This window comes from Rutilus rutilus, assembly GCF_951802725.1.
Source record: "Rutilus rutilus genome assembly, chromosome: 12".
In the NCBI taxonomy this organism is placed as follows: Eukaryota; Metazoa; Chordata; class Actinopteri; order Cypriniformes; family Leuciscidae; genus Rutilus; species Rutilus rutilus.
In genome coordinates, this window is record NC_140217.1 from 32247132 (window position 1) to 32266185 (window position 19054).

At 37.5% G+C, this 19054-nt stretch overlaps 1 protein-coding gene across 1 annotated transcript; it reads right to left on the reverse strand.

Moving 5' to 3' along the window:
* Positions 1-6622: 6622 nt before the first annotated feature.
* On the reverse strand, positions 6623-15861 carry ip6k2a (inositol hexakisphosphate kinase 2a). Its single transcript, XM_084426376.1, has 5 exons — positions 14545-15861; positions 12048-12261; positions 9322-9488; positions 8037-8212; positions 6623-7945 (listed from the first exon to the last, which is right to left on the reverse strand). The coding sequence occupies exons 1-5, from the start codon at positions 14753-14755 to the stop codon at positions 7325-7327; spliced, it is 1389 nt and encodes a 462-aa protein (XP_084282502.1). The 5' UTR covers positions 14756-15861; the 3' UTR covers positions 6623-7324.
* Between the last annotated feature and the right edge of the window lie 3193 nt (positions 15862-19054).

The window sequence follows — 19054 nt, forward strand, 5'->3', positions numbered from 1 at the left end:
GTCCAGCAGGCGTAATGATATGACGCAGCGCCTGAAAATAGTCCCCAGCTCAGTAACTTGAAAATAGGTCTAATAGGTTAGACAAACCTTAACTTAGTCCCGGTCACATTGGAAGTTACTGAGCTGGGGACTATTTTCAGGCGCTGCGTCATATCATTACGCCTGCTGGACTGGTACGGCAGCAAAGTTTCTTGATTATTACGCAGGAATGAGAGTATATTTCCTAGCCATATCAGACTAGAAAATCGCAACTTTTCATTTTCCGTCGGTCTTCGTACACGATGTAACTACAGAAGAGTCAAGTTTTAAATAGACCATTACATAAACCCCGCCCCCGGAACACAATTTATAGATTATCAAGACAGAATCTGCCAATCAATGACTAGAAGATAACTACACATAAGATACATAAATTCATCAACTAACCATACAGAAATTGTCCCCTCTTTTTGAGTCTCTCCATCTTCCTGACTTCGGTTTGAACATAAAAGGCTAAAAGTTGTTGAAATTTTCAGCGTATGTCTGTGTAAGGTAAAAGGACACAAGCTGTTGTAGCTCCGCCCCCTGTGCTGGGAGCAGCAGCTCATTTGCATTTAAAGAGACAGACACAAAACGGTGCGTTTTTGCTCACCCTGAAAAAGTGACAATTTTAACATGCTATATAAAAATATCTGTGGGGTATTTTGAGCTAAAACTTCACATACACACTCTGGGGACATCAGAGACTTATTTTACATCTTGTGAAAAGGCCATTATACCACCCCTTTAAAAGCACTCAGTGCAATAAGAAGCATATGTACACGTACATAGCTGGACATTATTATTTAAATCTTTCCTCATACTTTTCAATCTTAATGAGCTGACAAGCAAATTACAAAATGCCAATGAAATCTATTTCAGATAGAACTGCCACAATTAGTCATTTGTCCTTTAGAAAAGACTTTCATTAATTAAACACATTATTTGATCTATCTATCTATCAATCTATCTATCTATTGAGGAAGATTTTCCCCTACGCACCTGACTTAAGTTTACCTGGGGCGTCTCCAGGCCCAAGCAGTTGACATTTGCAAAATGATAAGGTGAACTGACCTCTGACCTCTGACCTAAAGAGTAACTATTCTGACTGCATAAAATGTCTAGAAATATAGTTACCTGACAGCAATATAACCCTGCCTAAGCAACCCCACACTGAGTCAAACGACATCTCGTTCCTTTTTACACTAGTACTTGGTAATAGCGTCTCTAGTGTTCCACTAACCTACTGCGCAGCATTACAGACTCCAGTCCAGACAATGCCTTCGAATAAGCTTTAATCACGGCCGGAGGATCTCAGACCAATTTCAGAGAAAATCCCACCAGCAAAAAGAATACAACAGTTTTTATAGAATAGGAGCATGGCAAAGGTGACATGATTCATAATTTTCTTCAGTTTTATTGGTTCTTCATATGCATGCTTCAGCAAACCCTTCTGTTACTAGGTAGAAGCTCAAATATAAAGTTAGATATCTGTCTAGTTTCATTTCCCCTTTTGATATGTTCGGAGATGATTTACACAGACACTGACTGAGTGTTTGGGGACATTTCAGGCTTACAAAAGCATTTAATTGTTAATCCTACAAGAAAAATAAATGTTTGTTATGATTAATTAAAAAAAAATCCATCACACTATCTATCTATCTATCTATCTATCTATCTATCTATCTATCTATCTATCTATCTATCTATCTATCTATCTATCTATCTATCTATCTATCTATCTATCTATCTATTTATCTATCCGTCCGTCCGTCCGTCCGCTATCCATCCATCCATTTATTTATTTATAATAATAATAAAATAAAAATATTAATTTCATTATTTAAAAAATGCTGTTTATTATTGAAGTGCGATTAAATGTGGAAACATAACAAGCACAGTCTGAAGTATTGTTTCTCTTTGCTCTTTCTCCCTGCTGTTTAATGAAGTAAAATATTTAAACTTTGTGTAAACCCCCTGGCTATAGTGCACAAGGTATTTTCCAACATGAATGAATGAATGAATGAATGAATGAATGAATGAATGAATGAGGCATTCATATCCAGAGACATTTACTTAACCCTTAAAGTGACACCATGATTTCTTTGCCACGTCACAGATATGATCCCTAAGCCTTTGATGAGGCATGACAAATTTGTTCAGAGAGAGTAAACACATGGTTAGTTCCACATATGCTCAGACTCACACATAATCACTAAACACTCATTCTCTCTGTACTAAACTACTGTAGTAAATGTATGCATTGTCATCAAATGTCCGAGCTTTCTGTGTGTTTCAGATTAGTGTGAGTTTTTTTCTTTCTTATATTTAGATACTTCTATAAATACTATCAGTGAGTTAGAGAGGCGTCTAGTGAGTCAGAATGTGACAATTCATGTGCAAACACACATCAGGACAGAACGCTTCAGTAAACAGAGCACTTTACAACTCAACAGATTCCTAAACCAAAGAGGGCAATATTGGAATCATTTGGGAAGTCAATACATCTTTAAAATTGGTTCTAGTCCTATTTTATTCCTTGTTAAAATGGAAGGACACCCTGCGCACCGGCACCCAAACTATTTCCACTAAAGTATTATTCACAGCAGACTAATTGCATTCCTCTGAATACCTTGAACCGGACACAAGAACACTTTACAATTGCTTGAGACACCGTTACATCATCCTTGTTACATCAAGGCTACAGGATTCAGTGCTTCACTGCCATTTCACTAGGTTTTTAAAGGCATAGTTCACATAAAATGAATAGTTCACATAAATTCATTATTTACTATACTTGTGTCATTTCAAACCTATTATTTTATCGGTAGAACACAATAGGAAACCAATTTGTGCGTGTTTTTTCAATACAACAACAATGTCTGTCATGCTCCAAAAAAACACTTTTAAGAGGTCCAAATGTACTAAATTCACAGTCTTCTGAAGGCATAATATAGCTTTGTGCGAAGAACAGGAGAAATTGAAGTTTATTGTATTTTCCCCTCGTATCAGATTTTATATAAAAAAAAAAAAAGTAAATAAAAATTAAATAAGATATTATTATACTTAATCTGAAAAGAAAATACATAAAAAATGTATTTGCATTCTTCCTCATACCATCCCCATTCCATTTTCTTCAACTTTTTAGGTGAAAAACAAAGAGCATCAGTTACGTAAAAACAACGCTTGGTCAACCCTGCCCTTTCTCTCTGTCTGCTGTTGCTGGACTGAGCTGCTTTGACAGAATATTCACATTACATACAATAGAGAAGTAGAACTAAATAAAATTGATTCATCAATCATTTTTTTCTTCATAGACTTCTCAAAGCAACAGAGTCTTTTTCTTGAATCACCAGAGAATCACCTCATTTGCAGTTATGTTAATGAAATAATAAGCCAAGTCAATAGGCCTGTAGCTGATCAAGAATACGCTGGTGAATAGATGTAGTTGATCTTGTTAGTGTAATTGGCAGGCCTGATTAAACACATGTTGACAGCGCAGTCAGTGAACGAAGTCAACACAACAGCCTACAGCTAATGCTATGGGAGTGGCATTGACGTCATTGCGGTGCTTATGTAAGATTTGAATTCTTTCTTGGCCTGGATCTCTCTCACTCTCTCTGACTGTGGTCCAAACCAAGGGGCATTCATGACCTATACGGCTGGCCCTGTCAGGGTGTGTTTATGACTTAGTCTCCCTGAATTGTTTTTCCTCTGTTAGTTGCTACAGTGTTAACCTGTATCATGTAATGTTGGCTATATGGATGAGCAGTGCTAGCGTCTTTTTTTCCACCTGTTTGAATGTATCATATGAAGAACCACGCCACACAAACACATATGCTTTCGATGGGACTGGAATGGGATGAAATATTGATTTGCATCAAGGGTAAAGTCGATGAAGTGACCTCTATAAATGACCCTGCTATGGCATACAGGATCACTGATGCCCTTGAATTTGAATAAATGTTTATTCATTTTTTAGACTTTATATTTATTTATAAATCTATTATTTATTAGTTATTTAGAAAATGTATTTTGCACATTTAAAAAAAAAAAAAAATTATAATGAAAATGATTCCATTAAAAAAAAAATTGTTCATTATTAATTATATTTTCAGCATAATAATTTGAGTGAATTAGAATTTTTTTAAAACCTTTTTATTTACTTATAGCTGTCTTAATTATAAAACGTATTTTATGAATTTTACAAAATATTCTTTATATAAAATGTTTATAATGAAAATTATTCTAATTTTAATACAATTTTGTTCATTGCAAATTATATTTTTAGCACAATAATTTGAGTGAATTTGAACTTTTATTTATTTATAAAATGTTTTATTTACTTACAAATGTCTTATTAATTAATTCATAATGAATTTTACAAAATATTTTTTATAACTGTATATAATGAAAATGCTTCTATTTTGATTTTTAAACTTAATTAAAAATTATATTTCAAATATATTTCAAACTGTGTGAGTTTGAATAAACTTTTATTTATTTTATTATTTATTTTTATGAATGTCTTTTATTTTATTTTATTTTATGTTTATTCAAGCTAGAGAATTGTCTCAGTTTTGTCTTTATCAAAAGCATCTCACTCTGGCACTTGGGAAGTTAAATATAACAGGATGATGCCTGACAAATTAAATATTTACTTATGTGTGAGCGACCTCAAAAGGTATGACTCAGTCCCCAGAAAAAGACAAAAGAAACCGAGCAATGCTTTGCCCTCACAATGGTTTATTCTTAGGAACACAGAAAGAACCAAGGAAGAATAGAATGAATTGAACTGAAACAGAGCACAGCTGAGTATCTTTAATGAGCATGCAAATGTAAACTCTTCAATTGACCCAGCCGCGTAATTGAAACCAGTAATTATGTAAGGTGAACACATCCCCCATATGTTTAAGCTTGGGGATGAATTCATTTGATATTTGCCTGACATTTTAAAGGAGGTGTAATAAGCGTATGTAGGCCAACACATGATCCCCAGTGCAAAAGAAAAGAACAAAAAATATGCTACTGTTCTGTTGCCATGGCGATTTCAGTATTACCAAACAGGTCCGTTACCATGGCAACCACCACGCTGGATAAAGGGTGATGCTGAAATATTCATCAAACAAACATTCAGACAGAAAAACAATCCCGAATCATATACACGCACTGACCAATTAGCATTTACAATGGCACTGACGCACTGCTGGGTAAAGACACACTGGCCCTCATCCATGAGGTTACATCAAACCACTCCACTAAGACGGGGGATAAAGCAGATAAAACAACCATGCAGAACAAATGATTAAACACTCACTGTCCTCAAAGCCCATCATTTGGCATCGGAAGCCCCCGGTGGAGTGGGTATGTTTTGGGCCAGCTGTTCATGGACCACAATTCATCAAATCTAGCACAATAATATGAGACATTTAGTATGAATGAAGTCCAGTTGAGTTTGAAATGTAATTCTTAAATGTGTGAAATATTACTATTCAATATACTAAATTATTCCTTTGATGGCAAAACAGAATTTTCAGCATCATTACTCCAGTCTTCAGTGTCACATGATCCTTCAGTACTCATTCTAATATGATGATTTGGTGCTCAAGAAACATTTATTACTGTTATCAATGTTGAAAACAGTTGATTAATATTGCTGGTTAAAATCCTGATACACTACTAATCAAAAGTTTGGTGTAAGTTTTTTTTAATGTATTTTTTTTTTTAAGAAGAAATGTGTACTTTTATTTAACAAGAATGTATTAAATTGTGTCATTAAGGAAATTTCTAATGTTAAAAAAAATTCTCTCATAAAAGGATCATGTGACACTGAAGACTGGAGTAATGATGCTGAATATTCAGCTTTTCCATCACAGGAATAAATTGCATTTTAAAATATATTACACTAGAAAACAAAAAAATAGTTTAATATGTAGGCTAATAATATTTCACAATATTCCTGTTTTACTGTATTTTTGATCAAATAAGTGCAGCCTTAGTTACCATAAGAGACTTCTTTAAAAAACATGCAAAACAAATCTGAATTTTTCCAAACTTTTGACCAGTAGTGTATGTGTATGTACTCTTTAACTTAAAGTGTGACAACATACTCCTGTCTTTTGAAGAGTGTGGTTGATAATGCATGTCTGTTTTACAAGTTCATCATTGTGTAACACTGATACACGTAACACGTCTATTTGTAACCGAGACGAGCGTCTCAAACAGCCAGTAAAGAGGATAAGGTCAGGCCACTGGGTCAGGACACCTTGCTTTAAAAGTTTTACACAGGGCAAAACATTAGCATTCTTAAACCCCATGATAATGTAGTTATCTATAAAACTACATGACTCAGTATCAATCAACAGATTACTATGGGTAAATCACAATAATGCCTTCAATTGATTTTAAGCTAGTTCAATTTTAATAACATCCTTAGTAAAGATCTTCAACATTTTACTTCATTCTTTTTATTTCACTATTCTTGTTCAGCATATATAACTAAAGATGAAAACTGAGATGACTTACTATAACCTGATAGCATACAGCACACCTAGAGAAATTACTACTACTACTAATAAATAATAAAAACAGTACAAGACCAGAATTTAACACAAACAAGTTTTATTTTTCCTCCCACATACCGTGTACAACAGATATAAGATAGAGGTATCTGAACATGTCAAATAATAATATTTATTAATATCATTATTGTAACAATAACATGGAATGTAGTTTTGAATCTTCTTTTTTGAATTTTCTTTTTAGTTTATTTAGGAAATATGACAAATAAATAAAGCTTTATCATAGTCTCTGTATGTCAACTAACTATCTGAATATAGTTCTCTCTTCACGACGGGTAAAGGTGCAACGGGACGGTGCTGTAGAGCGACGGTTAACAGTCTTCCTTTTTCGCCACCTACTGTTCCTTCATTCAATAAGGAGTGTTCGGAAGCTAATCAAAGTTCTGGAACCTTCTCAAGGAAAGAATACGGGAACAAAATCAGGTCCTTCTTTTGTAAATAACCATTTTATCTTCTCAATAAATAGAACGAAAAGGGGAACCAAAAAAAGCACACCAGGGGAAGGGAGTAAAGCTACTGAACACAGAGGAAGCCGATCATGTGACGTTTCAGTGTTAGTCTCTCGACCCTTTTTAATCCTCTACGCACACAAAAATCTGCAAAAAGACACCAAAACCAACTGAACAGGTGGAGTTTTCGAGATTTTTAACTGAGCTGAACATCTCGAAGGACTGAAAGAATGAGGAATATAAAGAGAAAGAAGCGTTTCCCCATTCGAACTGGGTTTAATCTGTGCCGTGATCCTCTAGTTGGGAAATGATGGTGATGAGGTTCTCCAATCCGAAGATGTAACCGCTATCCTGGCCCTCGTGGACAACGCTATCCTCCCCGTAGTGCCTGCAAGTGGTGTGGGCAAAGTCAATCATGCGTACGTCCACGGCCGGGCCGCTGTCCGACCTGGCCACGCGTCGCACCCCTGCAGAGCCGCTGGTGCCGCTTCCACCGCCGCAGGCACCGCTGATGCTACCGCTGCTAGCCGCACCTGCTCCGTGAGGGAATCCAAAAGCACCTCCCTCCTCTTCTTCTTCCTCCTCCTCCTCTTCTTCCTCTTCGTCATCTTCCTCCTCCTCTTCCGAAAGTCCATCCTCTGGGGAATGGCGGGATCGCGGAGGGTCTCCGTCGTAGATTATCAAGAGCGAGCTGGAGTAAAAGCGGTAGCTTTCGCAGGCCTCCAGGGCCGCCTGCATGTCTCGCAGCCTCCGAAGCACCGGCGACAGGAGCTCGCGCCTCAGCCGTCTCCCGTCGTGGAAGAACTGAAAGATGGCCTCTTTGAAGCCAGGCAGGGTTAGCTTGCGGCCGTGGTACTTGTTCATGAACATGAGCTGCCCTGTGTCTGAATGGTACACCTGGAGGAAAGCAGAGGAGTGTGTAAATGACAATGAAATATCGCCTTTCTAATATTTTCCTCATGGAATCACGTTTGAGTGCTACGCTAACCTGCATGCCACAGAGGCGCACTCCGATGCTGGCGGATGTACTTTGCTGACACTTGCGAATCTGCATGGCCTTCTTCTCTTCAGAGGCGTCGTCCCCGTGCTGCCTCGTGCCCATCTTCAGATCGAGCACGCATGGAACCGTGTAGCGCCACGTCAGGTTCTCTAACAGGATGAATTCTGATGGGAGGTGCTGGGTTAAGGGAAACACAGATTCTCCTTTCTTTTCTATAAATTGTGCTATACAATTAACCTTTGTTTTTGTTGCATGATAAAATGCTTTTGCTTTTATTTTCCGTACAATTTTCCTCACTCATTGTTTGCAGACAAAAGAAGCTGTTATAATGAGCTTTTCCAGCTTTATAATGTGCTGTGCTATTTGTTGTGCAGTGAATATCTATATTTTTGTGATTTTGAAGTCAACATTGGGTAAAATAGGTATTTAAACTATGATATAATATTTAAAATATTATATCATATTTTTAGTGATTTTTAAGGAAAAACTGAAAACTAATAAAACTATTTAAAATAAGATGAAATTATTAAAGCCATTTTTGTATAATTATAATTTCTTATTTGCCATCATTCATTTGTATTACACATTTTATTTTTAAAATGATATATTACCATAATTTACTTTTCATTGGCAATAAATAAACTAAAATATATAGTCAAATATATTTTTTATAAACTCACACTACTGTTCAAAATATTTAATGTTTTTCGAAAGAAGGCTCACTAAGACTCGATTTATGTGGTCAAAAATACAGTAAAAACAGTAATATTGTGAAATAAATATTATTCGATTTTTTGTATTTAGATATATTTCAAAATGTAATTTATTCCTGTGATGGTAAAGCTGAATTTTCAGCATCATTACTCCAATCTTCAGTGTCACATGATCCTTCAGAAATCATTCTAATATGATTATTTAGTGATCAAGAAAGATTTCTTATTATTATCAATGTCGACAGTTGTGCTGCTTAACATTTTTGTGGAAACCATGATTTTTTTGGGGGGGGATTTTTCCCAAAAGTTCAAAAGACCAGCATTAATTTGAAATAGAAATGTGTTGTAACATTATGAATGTCTTTACTGTCACTTTTGATCAATTTAATGTGTAAAAATAACTAATAAAAGTATTAATTTCTTTCAAAAATATCTAACTGGTCCCAAACTTTTGAACGGATAGATATATATATCTGTGTGTGTATATATAATAATCTAACAAACATCAGTAAACTACACAAAACCAATCCACCATTGTTTGTGGCAGCACTTAAGGATACTGTATTGGTTGCGGTGTTTTGCGTTCTCCTTCATCCTCTGCAGATGTTGTTGGTGGCACTTGAGGCTCCAGGGGTTGTGCTTGAGCTGAGGGCCGGCAGCATTGCTCCCCTCCAGACTGTAGTAGAACACTTCGGCCTGCTTGAGCCACTCCTCCTCGCGTTTCACACTGCAAGGGTGAAGACAGAGGTGGGTCAGCCAGACAGACGGATTAGGGCTAACATGCTGGATCAGATTACTTGTTTGGATGAACTCAACATGTTTTTTAGAGATCTGAACAAACACCCTAGGACCCAGAACACCCAAATAAGCTTGAAGCAAAATGCAAAAAGCATTCAGGACAACTTAAAGCGTTAGTTCACCCAAAAATAAAAATTCTGTCAGTAATTACTCACCCTCATGTTGTTCCAACCCCGTAAGACTTTCGTTCATCTTCGGAACACAAATTAAGATATTTTTGATGAAATCTGAGAGCTGGCTCACTCCTTCATAGGCTTCTATGTTCAGCCCAGAAAAGTTAGTAGACATCGTTAAAATAGTCCAAGTGACTACAGTGGCTCAACCTTAAGTTTATCAAGCGACGAGAATACTTTTTGTGCGCCAAAAACAAACAAAAATAACAACTTTATTCAACTATTAATTTTCTTCTGTGTGGGCCTGAGTGAGTTCACGTAGTGTAACAGCGCAGCGCTTCTGGGTTGTACGTCAGAACGTAGGCTCACTATTGGCCAGCATCACACGCATGACCAGCGTCGGCCAATAGTGAGCCTACGTTCTGACGTACAACCCAGAAGCGCTGCGCTGTTACACTACGTCAACAGCTTAGGAGAATGACATGGGAGAGAAGAGATGGTTGGATAAAGTCGTTATTTTTGCACACAAAAAGTATTCTCGTCGCTTGATAAACTTAAGGTTGAGCCACTGTAGTCACTTGGAGTATTTTAACGATGTCTACTAACTTTTCTGGGCTGGCAGATATCAGTAACCTAGCAGCCTATGAAGGAGTGAGCCAGCTCTCAGATGTCATCAAAAATATCTTAATTTGTGTTCCGAAGATGAACGAAAGTCTTACGGGGTTGGAACAACATGAGGGTGAGTAATTACTGACAGAATTTTCATTTTTGGGTGAACTAACCCTTTAACAACCACATTGCAAAATCCTGGATTCATGGCGGCTTGGGCCAAGAGTTCATGCACTGCAAACATGTTTGACCTTGAATATTATGATGTTGTTATCTGATTATGTTATTATCTGAATAGGATTATGAAAATGCTTTAATGCTACTGCGACATGCACGTTTGCTACAGCTCCAATAAGTGCATTTCCTTCCGGTTTTACAGTAGAGTGCTGTATGGAGGGTTATTACTTATGATTCGTAAAATCCTAAATCCAGCACGGAGAACAAATGCCCCTTATGTGCTCTTTCACCCCTTCCCCAGTCACACAGAGGTCACTTCTAATAAGTCACAAAGCTACGCTGGTTACATAACCACTTGCTAAACCTTGGCTCAAAACGCACATTTGCACCAGTCCGGCTGCCAGGAGCTGAGAGTGCATCTGCTCTGCCCAGCTGGGTGTCCTGTGGGTCAGCGACGACAACGACATTACGATCGGTCACATTCTCACTGAGTCAGACACGTACTGAGCAGGGCCATTATTACATGAGAACACAGGCTAGTATTATTCCAGAGACGTGGGGTGGTGTGGTCTAGGAATTAAAACTTCTGCTAACTGTAAAGCTGCTGGTTCGATCCGCAAGGAACGGCACATGATCTGTCAGCATTGTGCCCTTGAGAAAGATTCTGAACCTCAGTGTCTGGTTAAAGCCTACTAATATCTCAGCAAGGGTTTAGCACACATCACATTGATTTATCATCACATTGAAAATCTATATAAAAGAAGAAATTTTAAGATTTCATCTTGGATTTGAAATAATCTAATGATGTAGTGATAATGCAAAACTGTGCTACAATGTAGTAGGTGGTTGTCAGGTCAGTGCTATTCGGTTAATAAGGTGATATGAGTGGTTTTTAGCACGTTGTTAAACAGCTGTTAGGGTGTTCTGGGTAATTGCTAGAAGGGCTGAACAATTAAGGGGGAAAAAAAATCCAATTGTGATTTTTCTGATAAAAAAAATTGGGATTTCGAATTAATGCACATTTTTAGGGCTAAACATTTTGGCCAAAAAAATAACAATATAAAATATATCAATATAACTAAAAAAAATTAATAATTAATATTATTATTTTGTTATAATGATTATTATTATTAAATAAAAATATTAAACAAAATAATAATAATTTCACTGTAAAAACTAAAATCACGCAATTAAAAAAAATATGTACACTGTAAAATTACATTACTTACACAAGTAGTGTTCCCAAATGCACGACATAAGTGACCCAAAAACCAGAGCAGATGTAGAGATGGATTTATTTTAGATAGAGCAGAATTTACTATGAACCAAGCCGCAATATTTAATTAAATTGCAGCCTTGTGATTTGATAATAGCACTAAGCCATATCACGATTTCGATTTTATTTTGATTAATCATTCAGCCCTATTTGCCAGGTGGTTTAATTATATCTTCCGCTAGTGTGGACGTTACTATTGTTATAGTTTTCAATCTTGGTGTGAATGGGCCTTAACTCGTCAATCCTATTTTCTATGCATCTATTATGCATATTAACAAGCCTATTGTGCAATCAACGGTTACCGTCCCCTTACCTCTTGTCCTTATCCTTCCGAGTGTGTCTGGACCGGTCTTTGCTGTAGCCCTCATTGTCCAGCAGCTTCTTACTGACCCATTTTATTTTGTTATTGGGATCCAGGTCGGCCGAGGGGACCACATTCTCCAGGTCCCCAAGATCGCTGTGCAGAGGGTACGCAATAAGACACAAATTCCCTTCCTCGTCTTCCTCGAAACTCACCGACACCACACCTGCAGAGAGAGGGAGGAGAGAGAGAGATGGAATAGAAGACAGAGAGGGAGAAAGAGAGAGAAAAAAGAATGAGGTCAGAGGTGAAACCATAATAACTTCACTTTAGCAAAGAAGAAGTAGTCAGAGATCCGAGCTTAAAGTTAACTGTCTGGGAAATCTTTAACATCTCTTACCCACTTCTCTTTTTTGCTCTTAAAAGCTCCCGAGTCTTTAACAAAAGCTACTGAGCCGACAGCACGGGCTGGTCCTAACCTGATTGGAATCACACAATCCATAACATACAAACAAGACAGAAATACTCAGAACAGAAAGAAAGAGGGGAGAGAGAGAGAGAGAGAGAGAGAGAGAGAGAGAGAGAGAGAGAGAGAGAGAGAGAGAGAGAGAGAGAGAGAGAGAGAGAGAGAGAGAGAGAGAGAGAGAGAGAGAGAGAGAGAGAGAGAGAGAGAGAGAATAGGGATGATGGTTTGGAAGAGAGAGAAGACTAGGAAACAACAGCAGCCAATGAACAGGAGCTGTGACTTCACTGGATTGGTTCTCTCAATCTGTCATGGCAAACCATAAGAAACGTTTACGTTCAATCAGTTGCCACACAAGGATGAAACCAGCCCACAAACAAATGACAAGAGGCTTAAGATATGATGAAACCAACACTATTTATTGTCAATTATCAAATCATATCACTTCATGACTCAAATTCAAAACTGATATCATCAGATAAAACACACTGGACCAAAACCTGGGAAAATCACAGAAGAAAAACGTGGACATTACAAGAATGACAAGAATGTATTATGAACCTGAAAGGCAGTCCCAAATAGTCTAAAATGTATTAAGAGACATACATGAGACATTTGCATAGAAAAATCAACAAATCAAATATATGATATTCTGAAAGAGAGAAATTACTACCAGGATGAATCTCATGGAAAAAAATAAAATTCTAATCGATTTTGCATCGATTTTATGCCCATTATTTTCAATGACGATTCCAATTGGCCTCCTATTACTCTAGTATTTTAATGCATCAAAGTAAAAATATGCAATACTTTTAATTTAAGCTGATTTAAATAAAAAATAAAGTCAGATCAAAACTCCTACCATATAGCCTATACATTTTAATCATGTACTTTTCATCAGATTTTTTTATAAATTATAATAAAGAAATGTACAGTATTGTAATGACAATAATGCCACAATGCAAAAAAACACCCAAAGTCTCATCTAGATGTTTGATTCAGAACAATTAAACAAGAAACAATTCAGAGAAGTGTCAAATGCACTGATGCAGTAATTTCCTACAGTTCAAAAAAAGAAATGCATTTCAAGACACCCAAAACAACCACAAAGATTACGTCCAAGATTCTGTTTTGACATCACACCCATCCCTCAACCTCACCCAATAAAAAAACAGATGCCCTGCACACTTATCATCACACTGGAAACCAGTGTATTTAAAGCTTACGGACACTGCAGTGTGCATCAAAACGAGGCTGTAAATATTTTTGAAAAAAGTAGGGGAGACCGACGGACAGAAGCGAACATCTAAGCTGGTTGAACTTGTCTTTCCAGGTTCTTCCTCAGGAATGACAGCAAAAATCTTTATACCACAAGTGTGGGGGAGGCAGTCAATGATGTCATATCAGCAGTCTTTTGGTCCAGAAAGAAACATTTGCCATCGGTGCTTATTTTTCAAGTCTGTCAGGCTGGGATGCATTCCAAATTCAGGTATTTCATCCGCAAGCAAAACCCTGATACCTAGGTGTGTGCGTTAAAGTACAGCCTTGCCAGCTTGTAATAACTTACCTTATAGGGGCCCTACTCGAAAGGGAGCTTTACAAGGATAGTAATACACCCAAACATTGAGATACATTTAAACATGACTTTCTTCCTTTCATAGAATGATAGTAACTATTCACGTTCATTATAATAATAAAAAATACAATGAATGTGACTGAAAGGGCGTCTCCTTTTCTGTCCCACGAAACAGAAAGTCATACGGGTAAGGAACAACATGAGGGTGAGTAACTGTTAAATGATGACAATTTTTATTTTTGTGTGACCTGTCCCTTTAAGAATTGATGATATTACAACAGCGCCCTCGTGAGAAAACAGCGTTAAGACGGAAACACAGCAGAACTGCTGGCCTTCATTTAACATGAAGATGTGTTTTTTTACACTCTAACAAACGGAAAGATATTATATTGTACCCCAAAAACACTTGTGAAAGAGAAAGGAATATACTGTATAGACAGGAAACCAGAATACGTCGCATTATTACTTACCTCTATATTGCGGTGTAAACTTCCGCATAGCCGCAGGGAGGCTCTTGTAAAACTGATGCTCCCGGGGGATGAGGGGCTTGCATATCGTCTGCTCCCCGAAGCGAAGCACACACGAGTGTCCCCCCACCTGGTGCACAAAGGGCTCAAGGAGAACCCCTTTCCCCATATACCCCTGCGGCTCTGTCTGCATCCCCTCGATGGCTGGGCTCATCCTCCGGGGGCATTAGACTCTCACTCCTGGTCCAGTTGGACACCACAAGACGTTTAACGTTAGACGGTTAAAATTACGAGATGGTCTCTCTATATTTCTCTCTGCCTTTCGTTTTTTTCTCGATTCACCCTATCGTTTACTCACGATCAGCGATGTAATGTCAACCGTGCAGTGGAACACTGCAGGACATAAACAAAAGAAGCCGGAATGAGGAAGAAAGACGACACGACAGAGAAAAGAGCTCTGTGTTTTGATTCAAATCCTTTCTTTTATGACACGAGTCATCTAGTTTGTATCTTTCTTATTTAGTTAAGTGCTCTATATTTGTTCTAATGGTGAAATATAAGGGATTACACCGAGAGAGAGCAGTTTAATCGCCTACGTGTCAACCACCTTCTCTCAAACTCGTCTTCTACTGACACCGTAATCTCTCACCGAACTGAGAAAATGTCAGCGCTGCAGCACTAACCCCGCCTCTAATATCAAACTGGCCAATCAGAGCGCCGGAAACGGTGTTGGGTGGCAACCAGTGGAGAGGACAGAATGCGAACAAAGAGTGAGGAAGGGTGGGGGAGGGGAGGAAGTAGATGGAAAACAGTCTGGGGTGGAGGGGGTGAAGCTCAGCAGCTCAGACTCAGCAGCTGTGTTTTTCTCTCTGTGTGACATGGATGTCTAGGGAAGCTGGTAAGTGCATACGTTAAGGCACTCGCTGCTAAGTTCACAACACGAAAAGTACGGGGAAACGAAAGCTGAACTGAAAATGAACTATAATAAACTAGCAGATAACACTGACATGGCCACATATTCTACAATCATTTTAACAATATAAACAATAGTTTGATGTGCGCTTTTCACTATACACATGAGATTTGCAATAGGCTAAGTTATATAGTAGGCTATCGCTTTACGTGAGTAGGCTAAATGCGGAAAAAGTTAGATAGACCTAGGCTACTTATAGTTTAAATATTTGCGATTATCTAAAAAAATCAAGCAGTTGAGCTATGGCTATGTGTTGATAAAGTTGGATAGGCCTACTTAAATGCTACATCCAAGTTTATATACAAGTTCCGTCATGAAACTATCATGGCGCATTTGTTAGCAATCACTTCGTTATCTGCATAGTAGCCTATTAACTTAGTTACTGATTGGTTGCTGTGGCATCAGCAGCCAATGAGCTTGCTGCTCAACATTTCAGATAGCTGGCATTGTTGCTGTTAGCAGTCTGCAGCACGCTCTCAGAAACCCTCCACCTTCCCCAGCTCCACCTAAATAGATCTGCTACAAGGGTTATTTCATATATGTTGTACTGCAGCAGCATGTCGTACTTGCTCACAGCAATGCCTGTGAATGAATTGGCAGTAGCATGTCTCTGTACTTGCTCTGCAGCAGTGTAGCAGATCTATTCAGCCAAGACCAAACACATTTACAATGCCACATCCATTACCATGCTAGTTTACATTTTGTAGTGATAAACATTTATGCGGTTGGAAATTTTTATATAGCCATATATTGCTTTACGTGAGTGTAATGTGTGTATGTGGGTAAAGTTAGATGTACTAGGTTTATATCCAACATTAAATATATTGCTGGGCGATAATTGGCCTATAGTTTAAATTTTGCAAAGGTATAAGCAATCAAGAAGTTGAGATTTGCAATATTATGCATGTAGGTGAATAAGGATGTACTTACAGATGTAATTGAAAGTCATGGCACAACATTTACATAACACATTGCACAGTAATATATTTAGTCCCCTATGTGTGAAAGCAAAAGGCAACTGCATGTGGCTTGCAAGTTAAAAATAATATTATTAAATATAGAACATACATATGAAATGCTATTGTAGCCTAGCAATAGTATGATATAATCTGTGTTTGGTAGAAATACAGGGAAATGAGAGGAAAAACAGGTGACATGATACCAATGGACCCCATGGTAGGGGATTTCTGTTGTGTAATTTGGTGTCAAAACTGTCAATCGTTCAGCCGACAAAATTAAATAGGGTGTCAGTGAACAGATCTTTGTTTTCTGAGGAACTGAGACTGCTGAGTTTCAGACAATGGCAAGATCAGTGTTTTTTTATTGGTAATGTGAAATGCTGTTATATGATATTCAGTGCAAAAAAAATGTGGTTGGTGATGAGAGGAAATGGGCAATATAGTTCTGAAGACATCAGAAAAAGTTAATGGAATACTGGCTACATGATTTTCCTCAGAGAAAGAGAATCTTAGTTTGAAGGAGGATAGATGCACGTATCATCAACAGTAGGAGATCTGCAGTAGTGTTGGACCACAGGCAGAGGGGTTTGACTTTAATCCCTCGCTCTAATCCTGCCTGCTGGAACTCACGAGTGGAAAAATGGGCCATGGAAAAAGTGTGAGAGAAGAATGAAAAGCATGAATTACCACTACAGGGCAGGGAACCCCTTTTTTAAGTTACCATATGAGATGGATATTATTATTATTGAATATGACTAGTCAAAGACCATCTTTTAAGTTTACTTTAAGTTTAAGGATTTAAAGTCCTAATGTAACTCTACACTATTTACATAATTCAGCCGCTATATTGTTAAATGTACCCAGGGGCGCGGGAAGAGGTTTTAGGTTGGGGGTGCTGATTTTTTTTTTTTTTGGGGGGGGGGGGGGGGGGGGACGCGGCGTCGGCGTCACCACTTTTGAATGAGAAACAATATCAAGACTATAAAACTCGTCAAATCTCCGCGTATCACAACAAACGTATCAGTGAGAACACTTGTTCAAATAGCACACACTTAAACCTGACTGCACATCACATTTTTTACTTTATTGATTCTGCTTTTATTCGTAACGCAATGGACCGGTCAACGGGACATAAATTAATTCTTAAAGGATGGTACTTTATGGGACATTTGCACAAAAATAATAAATAACTTACCGTAGCCTATTTTATAAGTCGCTCCAGAGTCGCATATCAGTCAAAAAATGCGTCACGAGGAAGAAAAAACATATAGGCCTATAGCTTAAGTCGCACTGGACTAAGTCGCATTTTTTTAGAAATTTATTTCACAAAAAAAAGAAAAAAACATGTTACAGACAGTTCTCAGCTACGGACGTGAGCGCTCTAAAGCGGCACTAAACGAATATGCTTTCAGTTTTTAGACCTCAAACTGAAAGCACAAAGCCTGTCTTTAAATTTAATTTCGTTTTGTATTAATTGTATCTTGATTTTAATCGATGTTTCATCAAAAAAATTGTCTGGTTTTAATAAATAAGAAGGCTATTAGAAAATAGATTATCAGGACACGGAGGCGCTGGCGAACCTGGAGCTCGTCTCATAATGAACCGAAACTCAGCGTAGGCCTATAAGGTAGCCTATTGCCTCACAGACCTGAGACATATAGATAGCTTGAAATGTCTACTTTTAAGCAGAACAATTCAAAACGAAAGAAAACAGACTGCGCTGCTTATGTAGGCCTAATTCGTATGAAATGTGCATTTCTCTCTGGCGCTGCGAAGATCGCGATTCGTCAACTTCGTGGCTATAGCCCACACTGACATAAAAAAATAACTGTTTTATTAGTAAACAATTAAAATGTCTCCTACTATATTTTACATATTTGCCTGTTCCTTACAAAACACTAACAGTGGGGTTTTTGACTTTTTTTTTTTTTTTTTTTTTTTTTTTGCAGCTGCGGACAAATTCTTTCGACACACACACACCTACACTCTGCGCTTATGTTTTAAAAACATAATTTAACATATATAACAATTTTTAAATAGCCCACTTAAAGTGTTTATTACAAATAAATGACTAAATGCTAAAAATGAATACATTTTAATGAACTAACATATGCATTGCATTTACAATTCTGTGAAAACAGGGGGTGCTGCAGCACCCCCAGCACCCCCACTTCCCGCGTCCCTGAATGTACCGATTTTTCATATCAACAGTAAAATATACAGGTTTAACCTGGTAATAACTCTTGAGACTCCCCTGCTTCACAGGGTAGTTAATAATATGCTAAAGTTGACATGATTGGTTACAAGGTAGTTTGTGATGTAAGAAACACAAGGTAGTTTGTGATGTAAGAAATGTTTTTGGATTTCTCAAAAACGCAATTTCAAACCGCGTTTTTGAGACTGTCTTTTTTCACTGCAATTTTAAGGAGAAAATACTCCGCAATGGTGCTGATTTATGAATTTGCACATGGTTTGCCTTAAAGCATATAAAAACACCACATAAACAACATTAAAAACTAGATTTTTACCACAGTGGCTTTAAATATCATTTAATCATCTGCATGTTTTTCCAAAATTTTTC

Excerpts from the sequence above, each read along its gene's own strand:
- ip6k2a (XM_084426376.1), bottom strand. The coding sequence starts at position 14,755 with ATGAGCCCAGCCATCGAGGGGATGCAGACAGAGCCGCAGGGGTATATG. Across the intron at positions 9,489-12,047 it reads CGGAAGGATAAGGACAAGAG|TGTGAAACGCGAGGAGGAGT; the intron begins GTAAGGGGACGG and ends TCACCCTTGCAG. Across the intron at positions 8,213-9,321 it reads AAAACACCGCAACCAATACA|AATTCATCCTGTTAGAGAAC; the intron begins GTATCCTTAAGT and ends ACCTCCCATCAG.